This window comes from Carlito syrichta, unplaced genomic scaffold (genome assembly GCF_000164805.1).
Source record: "Carlito syrichta isolate Samal-C Ts95f unplaced genomic scaffold, Tarsius_syrichta-2.0.1 Scaffold142908, whole genome shotgun sequence".
NCBI lineage: Eukaryota > Metazoa > Chordata > Mammalia > Primates > Tarsiidae > Carlito > Carlito syrichta.
This window is the reverse complement of record NW_007087004.1, coordinates 1,764-17,251: the sequence shown is the minus strand read 5'-3', so window position 1 is coordinate 17,251 and position 15,488 is coordinate 1,764. Positions and strand designations below refer to the sequence as shown.

General features: G+C 55.7%; 1 protein-coding gene across 1 annotated transcript in view; it reads right to left on the bottom strand.

Moving 5' to 3' along the window:
- Window positions 1-5,432: 5,432 nt before the first annotated feature.
- The window catches only part of LOC103251439 (alpha-1,6-mannosylglycoprotein 6-beta-N-acetylglucosaminyltransferase B-like), a gene marked incomplete at its 5' end in the record, with an annotated part of 11,303 nt that continues 1,247 nt past the window's right edge, over window positions 5,433-15,488 (bottom strand). The window contains 5 exons of the mRNA XM_008050017.2: window positions 5,433-7,125; window positions 7,660-7,916; window positions 8,930-9,004; window positions 14,954-15,070; window positions 15,231-15,377. Of these exons, the coding sequence (XP_008048208.1) occupies window positions 6,927-7,125; window positions 7,660-7,916; window positions 8,930-9,004; window positions 14,954-15,070; window positions 15,231-15,377 (795 nt within the window). The remainder of the gene's footprint in view (window positions 7,126-7,659; window positions 7,917-8,929; window positions 9,005-14,953; window positions 15,071-15,230; window positions 15,378-15,488) is intronic.

Genomic DNA, 15,488 nt, shown 5'->3' with positions numbered 1-15,488 from the left:
TGCGCTACCACGCCCGGCTGATTTTTTGATTTACTGTAGAGATGAGGTCTCGCTGCCCAGGCGGGTCTCGAACCCGCAGGCTCAGGCAATCCACTCACCTCAGCCTCCCAAAGGCGCGGGATTACAGGCTGAGCCACCGAGCCCGGCTGAGCCCCCTTTTTAAGACTTCATTGGCCTGGGCTCTTCCTCCCTGGGGTCAGACCTTATCTCGTGGGTGGGAGAAAGGAACACGTGTGATGGCCTTTGGGGGCCTTTGAAGTCAGCCAAAGGGTAGCAGGAAGCTGCAGTACCAGGGCACAGGGACAGCAGAGCCACCAGTTCTAGCTGCTCAGCCTCCAGCCCAACCAGGCTCCAACCCCAGCTAAGAGGACGTCTTGGCCACCAAAAGAAGAAACCAGAGTCAGAAGGTGTCCAGGGCCTTCACAGGCAGAGGGGCTCCCACAGGCCTGCGGAGACCTCAGGAGACCTGTCCCGATGCTGTCCTCCGGCATCCCTGACTCTGGAGATAGGGTTGGTTAACAGCCTCCCACTTGTTCTATTTCGGCTACCCTTGAACTTGGGGATTCTGTCTTGGAGCCAGCTAAGTCTCATTTGCATTCGTTGCCCCAGGCCCAGCTGAACCCAAGGCCTTTTCATCTGCAGGAACAGCCCCATGGGCCCTGGGCTGCAGGGAGAGGCTGTTTCTAGCCCAGAGGCAGGGGCTAGGGGCCAAGGCTTCAAATGTGGCCTCCTCCAGGTGGTCCTCAGCCTCTTCCCGCCCCTCTGACAGAAAAGCCAGGAGGGGAGCTGGGAGAAACTGAGGCTGGCATAGTCGGCATGGCACATACTTTAGATGTAGTAAGGCAAGTTTTCTTAGGTAGGTCTAATCTAGATAACAGAGGAACAGGGTGAGTGTTTGGATGTCTTTCTTATCTGTATATAACCTTCACCTGACTGGCCAGGCAAACCAGACCTGACCACGTTGTGGGTTGGAATGTGAAATGACCAGTGCAGTAAATCACAAAAACAATAGGGAATTACCCAAAACACAGACATGCTGTTCTAAGAAAAACCCAAATGTAGTTAGACAGTAAGTTTCATTATTTAGAAGGTTCTTTTGGCTTTAAAAGGTTGTGAGATGGTAATCAAAACTTATGACCAGCTACCTGCAGCCCTCTGCTCTTAGCTCATGGAATAGTTTGCTTAATCATCATTGTAAAATTATATAAAACTTCTTGTCAAAGGCAAGCTCATGCCCTTTCTCTTAAGGCACCCATGTTCTTTCTTGAATGTGCTTTTTTTCCCTAATAAATTCTGTCTTAAACTATGCTTTGGACTTGCTCTGAAATTCCTTTCTGTGGTGAAGTCGAAAAACCCACGGAGCAACACACTGCACCCCACCCAGCATCAGAGCCATTCAGGCATGATGCATGAGTGGAGTGGTCCACATTAAATGAATAATAGACACACAGAGGAGTGTTTTATAAAAACTCTCTGATGCCAGACCCCGCTCAGAGATTTGAGGTTTATTGGCTCCCTGGCGATTCCACAGGCTGGAGAGGGGCTTCCTCACCTGTAAATGGGGAGGGGAAGTCACCTGGCAGCTTGGAGGTGAGGCCAGCCCCACCCTGCTATTTCCACCACTGTTCAGAGGTGGACCGGGGCTGAAAAGGGGTGGCCAGCCTGGGGGTTTAGGGAGCCTGCAGCTCTCCTTCCACGACTGGCATCCGATCTTGGACCCGGGCTGTGAGTTCTTTCCAATCTCCAACTCCTCTTCCCCTGCGGCCAGCCAGCCCCTCCAGCTTCATCCCCACCCACCCAAAGGTTAAGACAGGAATTCAAAAGTAGGTAGACAAAGACCTCTTAAAATATGGCAGTTGAGGGAAACTGCTGGGGAAGGGAGGGGCATACCCATCAACAAGGGTACCTGCGTGATCAATGTTCATATACCTAACCCTGAATTGTACCCCACATCTTCATCATAAATTTTTTTTAAGTTTTGAAAATAAATAAAAAATAAAGCACCATTTTAAAAAAAGCAAAAACAAACTCAACCATAAGAAAACAACCCAATTTAAAAATGGGCACAAGAACTGAACAGACACCTCACCAAAGATGCACAGATGGCAATTAAGCAGATGGAAGGATGCACATTAGGCAAATGCAACTTAAAATAACAATAAGATACCACTATGCACTATTAGAATGACCAGAATCCAGAACACTGACAACACCAAATGCTGGTGAGGACGTGGAGCCACAGGAGTTCTCATTCACTGCTGGGGTGATGCAAAACGGTGCGGGCGCTTTGGAAGACAGCTTGGCCGTTTCTTAAGCTATGAAGCGTGCTCTTACCACACGATCCCGCCATCAGGCTCTGTGGTATGTACCCAAGTGAGTTTAAAATGTATGTCCACACAAAAACTTGTACATGAGCCAGGCTCGGTGGCTCAGCCTGTAATCCCGCGCCTTTGGGAGGCTGAGGTGAGTAGATTGCCTGAGCCCGCGGGTTTGAGACCCGCCTGGGCAGCGAGACCTCATCTCTGCAATAAATCCAAAAATCAGCCGGGCGTGGTAGTGCCTGCCTGTAATTCCGGCTACTCGGAAGCCTGAGGCGGAAGGATCGCCGGAGCCCAGCAGGTCGAGGCCGCGGTGGCCGGGAGCGGCCGCTGCACTCCAGTCTGGGCGACAGAGTGAGACTCCAACTCAAAAAAAAACCAAAACTTGTACATGAATGTAAATAGCAGCTTTATTCATAACTGCCAAAACTTGAAAGCTACCGAGATGTCCCTCAGTAGGTGAATGGGTAAACAAATTGTGGTCTCTCTCCAGATAATGGAATACTATTCAGTGCTAAAAAGAAACAAGCTATCAAACCATGAAAAGATGAGGAGGAATCTTAAATGCATATTGCCAAGTGAGAGGAGCCACTCGGGTCTGAAAAGGCTACAGACTGTATGATTCCAACTCTTTGATGTTCCGCAAAAAGCAAAAACTACAGAGACAGTCACAAGGTCAGGGGTGCTGAGGGTTAGGAGGAGGAAGGAATGAACAGGCGGGCATGGAGAATTTGTAGGGCAGTGAAATTACTCTGTGTGGAACCGTCATGGCAGATACAGGACACTGTATCTGTCGAAACACACAGGAGACACACCAAGAGTGAGCCCTCATGTCAACTATGGATCCTGGGTGTCAGTGTAGGTCCATAGACTGCAACACATGTGCCATTCTGGTAGGGGATGTGGACAGTGGCAGGGCCCTGTGCGTGCGTGGGATGGGCATACAGGAAGTCTCTGTCACTTCCACTCAGTATTGCTGTGAACCTAAAACTGTTCAAATGAGTAGTCTGTTAAAAAAAGAAAGTAAGTCTGGGGGCCGTGGCTCAAGCCTACAATCCCAGCACTATGGGAGGCCGAGGCGAGAGGACTGCCTGAGCCCACAGGTTTGAGACCAGCCTGGGAAACTCGGCAAGACCTCGTCTCTACCATAAAATCAAAAAATGAGCTGGGTGTGATGGTGTGCACCTGTAGTCCCAGCTACTTGGAAGACTGAGGCGGAAGGATCACCTGAGTCCAGCAGGTTGAGGCGGCGGTGGCCGTGAGCACATCACTGCACTCCGGCCTAGGCCACAGAGTGAGACTCCAGCTCAAAAAAAAAAAAGTAGGCTCAGTTCTCAAAAGAAGGCCTCTCCCCCGTTCTGCTGGACATGATCATGGAAAATACATGGCTCAGAGGTTTTTTTCTCAACCTATTTTAGGCAGCACAGCAGAGAGATGGAGACAGAGACGGAGAGGTCCTGGTGGACTCTATCCACCTGTGTGATGGGACAAGGCTCCTCGTCTCTCTAGGCCTCCATCTGTAAAATGGAGGGACAGGATGATTTCCAGTGGCCCGGCCAGTGCTGGTGGCCCATGGCGTTGATCCCTGTAGGCAGAAGTGGTGGTACGAGGTCTCTCACCTGGCATTATATGCCAGAACAGAAAAAAATGACATCAGTCGATGTTCTCCGCAAATGTAATCAATTACAAACAGGCAGTACCCAGTGACTGACACTCTTGCATTTGAAATACCTGCTGGTACCTACCTGGCCTTCCAGCGGTTGGCGAAGTGGGAGCCCTGACCCAGCAGCAACACCTAGAGTTTATTAAGGACTTAAAATCCAGGGCCCTACCCCAGACCTCCTGCAATCTGTGTTTCAGTAAGCTCAGAATCCAGGGATTCTGATGTGTGCCAGCATTTGAGAACCACTGGCCTAGAACAGGGCTTTATTTTTTTTTTTTGAGTTGGAGTCTCACTCTGTCACCCAGACTGGAGTGCAGTGGCCGCTCCCGGCCACCACAGCCTCGACCTGCTGGGCTCCGGCGATCCTTCCGCCTCAGCCTTCCGAGTAGCTGGAACTACAGGCGTGCACTACCACGCCTGGCTCATTTTTTATTTTATTGTAGAGATGAGGTCTCGCTGCCCAGGCGGGTCTCGAACCCGCAGGCTCAGGCAATCCACTCACCTCAGCCTCCCAAAGGCGCAGGATTACAGGCTGAGCCACCGAGCCCGGCTGAACAGAGCTTATTATCCTGGGCTCTGTGGTCGCTTAGGGCCAGATGGCTCTGTGGAGTGGGGCTGTCCTGGGTATTGTAGGATGGTGACAGTATCCCTGGCCTCTGCCCAGAGGAGGCCAAGAGCATGCCACCCCCACCGCCCCAAGTTGGGGCAACCAAAAATGTCTCTGGACAGTGATAGTTGTCCTCTGGGGAGCAAAATCAGCTCTAGTTGAGAACCCTCGACCATAGGGGAAGGCCCTGACCGTGGAGCATCTCAAATACAAGATCACATCAAACCGCGAGCACAGACTGGACCTGAGACACCATGCTAGGTTGTCACTCTATTGGGTCATTTGCTCCTCACAGCAACTTTGAAACTGTCTCTATTTGATAGCAGATTCCACCTCCCTGCTTACAAGCTGTATGACCTTAGGCAAGTTGCTTAAACTCTCTGTGCCTCCCAAGTGTAAAATGGAAATGTAATAGTACTCACCTGATAAGATGGCTGAGTGCAGAAAATGGCAACTCACATTTGCAACAGACTCTCAGTTCAGTGCCTACGGCCAGTAAATGTGTTAACATCAGCTGTCTTCTTCTCATTATGGGCTCAGACTCTTATCAAAACGGATTTGTGTTCTCTGATCTCACACAGCTGCAGCCCGTTGGAGCTGGCAGAGGCCAGCCTGAGGTGTGAACAAGGCTGGGTATGACTGTTTGTCAGGGTCCCTGGAGTCACAGCTCCAGGAAGCCAGGAGATGACCACAGATCGGACACCGGCAGGTACTTCCTTTGGGCAAGGTGTCTCCAGCGATGTGAAGCAGAATCTGGGGATCCCAACTACCCACCCTCTCCCGCCCTGGGTGAGCCCCAGGTGTCCCGGGAAAGCATGAGAAACAGCACGGCACCTCTTCCACATCTCACATCCCAATAAAATATTTATTATTTCAAGAAATAAATCTTTAAAAAAGAGAGAGAGAAAAGAGTGTCTCTATTGCTTTCCCTCACAGGTCAGTCCTTGGGAACCACTGAGTTGCTCCTGTCATGGTTTCTGTGGCCCCAGGGGATGATAGGCCTGAAGGGGACTCCCAGCGGAAAGCATCCCCCTTGGGCCCCACAGGGGGCCTGGCCCCCTCCACCAACTCTTGGCGTCCTGGGGCTGCCTCCCTGGGGGGGCGGAGGAGCAGGCCTGGGTTGGTGGGGGAGCAGGACTAGAAAACGGGGTGGGGTGGCAGTGTTTCTGAAGGCCCGGCCCGCCGAGTCGGGCAGGGCTCTGGGCGAGGGGTGGAGGGCAGGGGGCCTCCTGGGGCCGGGGCAGGCATGCCACACAGAGACGGACAGGTGCATCTGAGGCTGGAGGAAGCAGGAAGTAGGACACAGGCAATATGGAATGGCGTGGCGGATCCCTGGGGGATCGTGGGAGGGGCGGCTGGGAAGGAGGCAAGGCGTGTCAGGGGCTGAAGCTTCCTCCCAAGCCTTGGTCTGCAGAAGATGCCGAGGGTGGGGGAGTCAGCACCTGCGGAGGTGCCTGGTGGGTGAAGGACACCCCGGACGGGGCTTCAGAGTCTGTTCTCTGAGGCCAGGGTGGAGACCTGCCCCCTGAAGGGGTTCTGGAAGCACAGGCCATGCCAGGATGGGCTTTGGGAGAAGCCCGAAGCGAAGAGAGTTGGAACAAGCAGGAGAGGGAAACAATTCAAACAGGGTATAGTGGACCCGGCCCCCGTGTGTGGAGAGACGGTATGGGGAATCAGGAAACCAGGAAAGGTGAGGCACAGGGAAGGGTGGGGCCAAAAGGCATGGACAGGGTCCCTCCGCCTAGCCTGTCCCCAGGCCCCTGGTCCTCTGTCCGCTTCCCCAGCAACTCCAGAGGGACACGGCTGGCTGGCTCTGCGTGCATGGCTCCCTTGCAGGAGCAGGGGTGTCCCCCAGGTCCCCCCTCTAGAGCAAGAACGGCCCGGGCCTGCTGTCCAGGGCTGTGTGAGGGCCCTTCCTCGGACCCTTCAGGAGCCACGGGCAGCATGGCCCCTGCTCCCTCTCTCTTGAAAATCAGGAGACCTGTCCTGGGCCTGAGAATGACGAGGGCCCTTTCTCCACCTGGTCCAGATCCGGACTTGCACACAGCAAGGGGCCAGACCACCTGCCCCCGGGCAAGGCGGACCCTCTGAGCCGCCCAATGTCTGCTTGGCCGTGGTGCTGCCGTGAGGATCCCACCTGGGGGGTTCCAGGGGCTGGGATGCGGTGCCCTCCTCCTGCTCTTGCACGGCTCTCCTCTGCCCGCTTCCTGGCCTGGAAAGGCAGCTCCAGCCTGGGGGACTGCAGGGAGGGCGAGGCCAGAGCCCGGAATCTGCTGGTGCTTTCTCCTGTAGCCAGGGAGGGCCCACCATGGGCGCCAGGCAGGGTCGCAAGACGGCCTCAGAGACAGCTCTGGCACAAGGCCACCTGGCCCTTGCGGAAGTCGCGGCAGGGGCAGAGCCGGCGGTACTTGGTGCTGGAGCCCGCACAGCTGAAGAGTAGGGGCTCCTTCTGCAGGTAACACTCCTGGCCGGGCTGCGCAAAGGCTGGGTACAGGTGGTTCATCTCCGACTCGGTGCTATCACAGGGTACCTGCAGCCTGGAGGGCGCCACAAAGCACCGTCAGCAGCGTTTGTTGCTTGGGCTAAAAGCCCAGGCGGGGGGTGGCGGGGGCAGACCCCAGCCTCGTACTGCCCATTCTCCCTCCCTAGCCCACCCTCCAGCCCAGACCAGGAAAGAGGGTGGGTTATTGCTCCTGCTCCCACCTGTCGCCCCAGGACTCCTGGAGAAGAGGAGAGGGCTGGCCTGGAGGGGGCTGGGGTCCCAGGCTGACCCGGTAGGGGGACCACCAGGGGCATTTTCTGTGGTATGGACCACACGATGCCCCAATGGGCCAGGCAGGGGGCTGAGGGGCGGGGGCAGGAGAGCAGGGACTGGGAGAAGCTTCTCTGGGAGGTTTAGGACTTTGCCAAGAGTGTGGCAGCCGTGACCTGGACACTGGCCTGGAGGGTCCCTTCCTCACTGGAAAACATTAAATCCCCCAACTACTGAGGGGCAAGGCTGCGGCCTGGGGCTCAGGGGGTGAAAATCCTCGGCGGATCCAGGGGGCCCAACGGGTGGGGCTCACACTCACTTGAGGAAGGAGTCCTGGCTGTTGAGGAAGGGGAAGAATGAAGGCTCGCAGATTAGCCCGTGGTCCAGGCAGGTGTCAGTGCAGGCCCTTCCAGGGGGCGCCAGCCAGGCCCGCAGGGAGTGCGTGGGGGGCCAGGCCCCAGGGGCCAGGCTGGCGTTCCGGGCCCACTCAAGGTGGGTGGCATTGGGGGCCAGGACAAAGGGACTTCGTGGGGTGCGGGCCCCAGGTGGGATGGGGCCAGGAGCAGCGCAGAAGTCCTGGCAGGAGGAGAGTAATGTTAGGGAGGGGACACGGGAGGCAGAGGTTCCTGGGTGATACCTGAGGGTGTGGCCCTGCAGTGACAATAAGAGACACCGCCATCTGGCACTTCCTAAATACCAGGTCGCTTTACATGCATTGTTTCATCTATTCCCTGCAACAGTCCCACCAAATGCCACCAGTATGTCTCCAGATATTTCACAGGGCAGGAACGGAGGTTCAGAGGTCAAGAAACCTCCCAAGGATGGCAGAGGCAGGATTTGAATTCAGGCCTGCCTGCATGCTGTCCACCCCAGTGCTGCCTCGCTACTTAGGTCCAAATTGGGTTTCCACCCTGGGACCCCTGAGCCCCACCCACGGTGGTGAGCCGGCCCTAGGGGCTCTCCCTGCAAAGGTCTGCTCCAAGAGCCACAGGAGTCAGCTCCAGGGGCCGCAGGGAGGCCAGGACTCCCCTCATCCACAACATGCAGGCATCCTGAGCAACCTTGTAAGGAGCAGGGAGTACAATCTGCAGGACAGGACCTGCATAGACACTCACTCAGGGGCAGGGGACAAGCCAGGCCTTCGTGACAGTGACCTTTCCCTCTTCCCCTGGTTTTTCAGGGCAGAGATCATCACCCCCACCCCAGTCTCACCATCACCTTTAGGGAGTGGGTGACTAGGGGATCTGCCCTTCCCACTGGCTCAGTCAAGTTACCAAACTCTTAAACACCTGTTTTACAAGAATGAAAGTCTAGGTTTCATGTTCGTGCCATGGGGCTGGGCTCTAAGGTGAGCCCAGGGCAGGGGTTTCTCAAGCCCACCCAGAGCAGTGCTGCTTTCCACGCCACATTCTGACCCGCCCATCTCCAGCCCCAAGGGAGCTCTGGGAAAGGAAACTGGACAGACTGGAAAGCTGAATGGCTTGAGGGCGCAGCACCCTGGGCAGACGCAGCCAGCTTGGGTCCCCTCCTTCAGGCTGATGGAGTGGGAGTCCCAAATCCCTGGGGCACAGAACAGAGGACTTGCATACCTGGTGCTGGATATAGGCGTGGATTCGCTCCAGCATCCCCTCACAGGTGTACTCATAGGGTAGGTAGGGGTCTACCTGTGGGAGAGATGGGTGGACACGTTGGCGGAGGAGTTTCAGTGGCTGAGGGCCCTGCCAAGCGCAGCACTGGGGGCCGGGATCTGGTCAGCGCTCACACCCTGTGCTGTGACCAGGAAGCAGACCACACCCATCCAGCTGTTCCCTCCACCTGCTCAGAGCCCTCATTCCCAGTGCATAACCCAGTGACCCTTGGGGACTCAGGCTCAGGACCCAGTGGCACAGCCTCATTCCTCCCAGCTCCTCATCCCAACTGTACTCGCATAAAGCTCATGGTTCATCCCCTCCCAGGTTACCATGCCTCCTCTTCCCAGGGCCCACCCACCCTCTCAGGCATTATCTCCTCCAAGGAGCCCTACCCAACTCCTGTTCCAGGACCACTGTCCCAGACCTCCCCCAGCATAGAAGGAGCACCTGTGTTTCACTTCCTGTTCATTCCCCGTCTCTCAAAGCAGCTGATGGGCCCTTTGAGGGTGGGGACCGTGGCTTGTTCACCACCGAACCCCTGGTGTCTGGCACAGTGCCCACCTGTGCTCAGGAAACAGTCTTGGAATGAAAAGGCATCCCCAACTCTGCCTGTATGCAGCCCAAGACGTGGAACATTCACGCAGAGGAACACAGGGCATCTCCCAGGCGGATGGAATGAGAGGACATTCATAAAGTGCCTTGTCCAGGCCAGGCACAAGGGAACTGCATAAGGTTCACTCCCCAGAAAGGGGACCACGTGTCAACTATCTAACAGCAATCTGGGGGCAGATGCACTAAGTAGCTGAGACCAAAGAAGCAAGGGGAACAGAGAAAAGATGTGATAAGGGGGTCCCCCCACCTCCTCCCCAGTTTTTCTTAGTCCGCCAACCCCTTTCTGTTCCATTAACGCTCTCAGGTCCAGTGTAGAGCCACCTTGAAGGGAACCACTGATCTGGGCAGAAGCAGTGGTCAGGACACAGGGATGACCCAGCCCAGACTCACAGGATCTCCCAACCCCAACACACCTGGTGGCCCCTCACCTGGCCCAGCCCACTGCCCCATGATGCCATTCTCCTGCCAGCCACCCCAGTACTCAGCTGTCTTTAGCCCAGGTGGTGAAATCAAACCATTTTGCTCAAGCCTGCAACCACCTTTGTTCCTTGCAGCAGCGAGGGGGTGGGGGTGGGGGGTGTTGGTATCAGGAGGGGGGTGGTGTTTTGGTATCAGGAAGTCTAATTAGGCCAAGCTGGGTCCTGCTTACTGGGGACCCCACCTCTTAGGAGGCTGGTCCTGGGCCCCCAGCCAAGGGAACATCCTTGACACTCGAGGGTTCCAGGGAAGCAGCAGCCTTTGATCCCCTTGAAGCTGGCCCTGGCCACCAGAACTGATTCTCAAGACAAGACGCTGCTGATCTGACATTGTGCCAGTGCTGACTCACCAGCGCTGAGTGACTATTCTTAATTCCGGGACAGTTTCAGAGACCCAGAGAATCCCCAGGTCCCAAATCCAGCCAGCATGCACCCCAATCCTCAGGTGCAGCCTTCTGGGTCCCACGCTCTGCACAGTCCCATCCCGACCTGCTCTCCTTCCCAAACTAACAGCCCAAGAAGGCCCTGGCAGCCAGCTGCTGCCCCAACCAGTTCCTGACACTCAAGACAGAGTCTGGGGAGCTTCTAAGCCCCCACATGCCTCGGGGATTGGGGAGGGATTTGCAGAGACAAGACTCCAAACTCAGGTTATAAATAAAAACTCCCAGAGAAGAGATCTTCCCCTCCCAAGGCCACTCCCCAGCTTGGTGGCAGCACCTACTCCCCCTCATGTGTTTGAAGCCTTGTCACAAGGTAATTCAAAGGCCCTGTGTGACGGGAGCACTCCCAGCCAGGATGAATCTCCTGCCACAGGAGTCAGCCTGCCCAGCCTGGAAATTATTCCATTAGGTCTAATTACAGGTGTGCACTGTCATCAGTCTCTACAGAGTGACAGGTGCTGGTCCCACTGGGGGACTGCCAGCCTGCGGGAAGAACAGCAGGAGGGGTGCAATGGAGGTAAGCACTGGCATCACCTTGAGTGGCCTTGCTCTGGATGGAGAGATGCCCACGAGCAAAGCCGCAGAGTCCCAGAGACACCGAAAGGGCACCCAGACTGATTTTCCCCAGCTGTGAGGCTGGGGGGCCGGCTGGGCTGAGTGTCTTGTGTCTCCCTTCTGGCCTGGCCTCTCCCTGTAAAAGGTGCAAGACTTGCAGAACTAGCCGCTCCCCAATAATGGCCTTCACTCGCTCTCAGCCACCCCTGCTGTCCCTAACCTGTTTCTTAAAATAGAACTATTAGAAATACCTAGATCGGGTGTGGTGGCTCATCCCTGCAATCCCAGCACTTTGGGAGGCCAAGGCAGGAGGATTGCATGAGTTCAAGACCAGCCTGGGCAAAAGAGTGAAACCTCATCTCTGCGAAACACAAAAAAATTCACTGGCATGGTAGTCCATGCCTATAGTTTCAACTACTCAGGAGACTGAGGCGGAAGAATCACCTGAGCCCAAGCAGCTGAGGCTGCAGTGAGCCATGACTGTGCCACTGCACACCAACCTGGGTGATAGAGTGAGACTCCAACTCAAAAAAAAACAACAACAAAAAAAAACGAACTATCCAGAGTATTTGTTTAAACTGCAGAGTCCCAGGTGAAACCCAGTCCTATAAAACAGGCCCGGGAATCTGCACCTAGGCACCTCCCCAGGGGATTCTTGGACACATGAATGTTTGAGCCACTCTGAGCTAAGAGGGGGTGAACTGCCGGGAAGTGGGTGAGGCCCACAAAAGAGAGTAACTGAGAGCAGAGAAGCCTCAGCTGATTTGGGTCCCACTGCAAGTCTTAGCTTGTCAGATCTGCAATTACTTGGCTCTTTAGTCCTTTCGTTATTGTTATTTTTTAACTAACTAATTCACAAAATTAAACAGATGTTCATGTAAAAAAAATCGAAAAGGAAAATAATGACAAGGAGGATTCCTTCCACAGTAGACACTCAGCCCCTTCTCCAGGGCAGCCACTGTTACCAGTTTCTTGTGTGCTCAACCAGAAATACCCATGACTATCTGAGCACCTTCCCATGCACAGCCCGCTGTCCACTTCCCCGGCCCCCTCTTTCTGGTCTGGGTGGGTTGTTTTGCTCATTCAGCTTAACAAGGTGTCTTGGAGGCTGGGGCAGATCCCCTGGGGATGGGAAAAGTCTTTGCCATCTGCTCCCCAGCCTGGCCCCGCCCCTCTGCAAGGAGCACCTGGGGGAGCAGTGCGGGGAGCAGAGGGAGGCTGGTCTAGAAATGGGGAGGAGGAGAGTGGGGGGGTGGAAGCCCCCTTCCAGCCTCCCAGTGCTCTCCTATCCTCTCCCTCACCCTCCTTCCTTGCTGGGACTTCTCCAAGCAGCATCCACCTGGTAGAGCTGAGGCTGGTCAGTTTCCAGCAATGAATCTGATCAGAATTAACCCTCTCACTGTTCCTTCCTTTGTACTGAGGCCACTGTCCCAGGCCTCCTTCCTGGCCCTGGTACCTCTGGCCCCTTTAAGCCTGTAAACCAACACTAACCAAAGATACCCAGCCCTTTCCCTAGGGCGTGGTCATGGGGCCAGGTTCCTGTGCTATGGCCTTGCTGAAACTTGGGCCCCCAGCCGGGACAGCAGCACAGGGCTCAGCAGCAGGGGCTCAGCAGCAGGGGCTCGGGGCTTGGAGCTAGCAGCTTCTGATCCCTCCCCCTCCCCATCTAGACTGGTGCTTTGCCAGGGCCCAGGATTACAAGGTCACAGGCTGCTCCTTGCGGTGGGTGCCATCAGCGCCCATCTGTGACCCTCCCTCAGGGCTGTCTCTGGCCTGCAGCCCAAGCAAGGGGCAGGCTGAACATGTCTGGAGCACAGCCCTCAGCCATGGATGGCAGGGTTTGGGGGACTCATATCCAGGCCTCCTGCTCTTTGGCTAGGACAGCTCGAGAGTGTGCACTGCCCCATCGTGCAGAGGCCCCTGCGGTGACAAGCTCCAGGTGCCGCGGGCTTGCTGACACACCCTGCCTCCCTGCTCATCAGGGCCTTCCTGGGGTCACCTCCCAAATAAGCTACTTGTGATGAAATCTCTGCCTTGGGGCCACCTCCTGCAGGGATCCAGGCTCAGACAGCCCATCCCTGCCCATAACCTTGAGAGATTTATAGTGAAGGAGGAGGTGTGTTTACACAGACGCTCTCCCTCACTGTGGGACACATGGCTACGTTTGTCACAACTAAAGATGCTGCCACCCAGCAATATTCTTCTTGGCGCCCTCATTAGAAAAATACACCCAGGCAGAAGGATGTGAGGACGAGGATGTCTCTGTCAGTAGAGGAGGGACTTTCTGGGCCATTTGTGGAGGGGATAGGCTAAGGCTCGGGGTCCTGATACTCTGAATGCAGGGGAGTGTTTTTCTTTTGAGTGGGGTCTCATTCTGTCTCCCAGGCTGGAGTGCAGTGGTACAATCACGGCTCATGAGCCTCCTGTTTCAGCCTCCTGAGTATTTGGGATTCCAGGCGGACGCCACCACACTTGGCTAATTTTTTCATTTCTTGTGGAGACGAGGTTTCACAATGTTGCCCAGGCCAGTCTTGAATACTTGGGCTGAAGAGATCCTCCTGCCTCGGCTTCCCACAGTGCTGGGATTACACAGACATGAGCCGCCACGCCCAGTCAGGTGTTTTTTAAAAAAACGCATCCCTGCTCCAGGAGTCAGGACAAGCAGGCAGGACTCTAGGTCCAAAGCGAAGCCCTCGAGACCCTGTAAAGTCTTATCCCTGCCAGCCCCTGCTCTGGAGCTCCCCAGGTGGCAGTCATGGGACGCAGCTGCTTTTCCTCCCTGGGCCTGCCTCTCTCTCGTGTCACTCGTGTGTGGTGATCCCTGCTGCAATCAAGGGTCTGCCACAGACCCACAGGTTCGCCCCAAGCACACCCCTCCGGAAGGGCACTCTCCACGAGGGTGGTCCTGGGCTGGAAAGGGGCCACCGGGTAGGGGTGGTTATTTCAGCTCAGCCTGGTTCTGAGCGACAGCAGAACGTGGGTCCAGAAGGATGGCGGCGAGAGGAGCGCCATCCACCGGGTCTGACGCTTCCCAGAATGAAGGAGCCAGCAGAGCCCAAAGTGCGATCAAAAGCCACAGAGGTACCCGCTGCAGTCTCAATCACCTGGGTTCAGGTGATCCTCCCACCTCAGCCTCCCGAGCAGCTACAGGTGCACCCCACCATACCCAGCTAATTTTTTTTTTTTTTTTTTGTAGAGAGGAGGTCTCACTATGTTGCCTAGGCCAATCTGGACCCCTTGGGCTCAAGCAATCTTCCTGCCTCAGCTTCCCAAAGTGCTGGGATTACATGTGTGAGCCACCATAGCTGGCCCTAGAGATAAGATTTATCAAGCACAAATGCCCCCGCACTCTCACCCAAGCCACACACAGGCACCCTCACACACTCTCTAAGAAGACCCAGGTGTTCTATCCCTTCTCCTCCAAGTGTGGCTCCCAGGAGACAGTACCATGGGTACCACCCAGGCCTCTAGAAATGCAGGAGATTAGTTGCATTTTTAACAAGATCCCCAGGTGACCTGTGGGCACATTATAGTTTGAGATGTGCTGCTGAAAGGCTGCAGACCCAAACCTGCGGCAGAGTTCAAAGAACCTTCACACATTCATCCTGGAAACACTTAGCACCTGGCCCTTGAAGAGGCTCAATAAATGATTCCAGGACCACGGCTGCCACGTAAAGTTGTGCAGGTTGCTTGCCGCACAAAGGCAATCTCTGCACTTGCACACCTGAGTCAGTGAGGAGGACCGCTGTTCCACCCTCCAGTCCACATGCCCTGACCAGGGAAGGCATGACTGCTTCGCCAACCCAGGCTTGCAAGTCTGAATTTGCCCAGAGGGGCACCATTTTCTAATCATAACGAAGACCCACGGTGTGGGTGGGCGGCGTCCTCACTGTTCTCACCTGAGTTCTCATGATGGCCTTAATGGCTGCTTCAAACTCCTCCGAGTTGTTGTAGTCCACAGTCCACACGTGGGGCTTGCCAATGAAGTTCTCCGCGTAGGGGTGCTGGGAGAACACCTGGCCAGGGCACAGAGATGGGCAGCTTCTCCTCATGCCTGCCAGCCCCACCCGTATGTCCCATCTGCCCCTTGGCCCTGGGCCCCGGTCTCCCTCTTCCCGGAACTACAAGGGTCTCCGTCCCAGGCGCTCTGAGCTGGGGCCAGGTGCTTCCACTCACCTCTCTGGAGGTGGGTTTGCCACGGAAGAACTCGTGGTTGAGGGAGCTGTGGGGGGGGCTGAAACGGGACTGCAGGAAGACGCAGCCGTTGGCGATGGCCTCCAGCGGGGCGGGGCCCTCATAGGGGAAGCCAAACCCTATGAAGAGCTGTGGAGGCAAGGAGGCACAGCGATCAGGGGAGGCCGGGCCGGCACAGCCCCGGAGTCCCAGATGCCGGGGACAAGGTTAGGTGCCAGGACTTCGTAGGAGGCAGCCGGG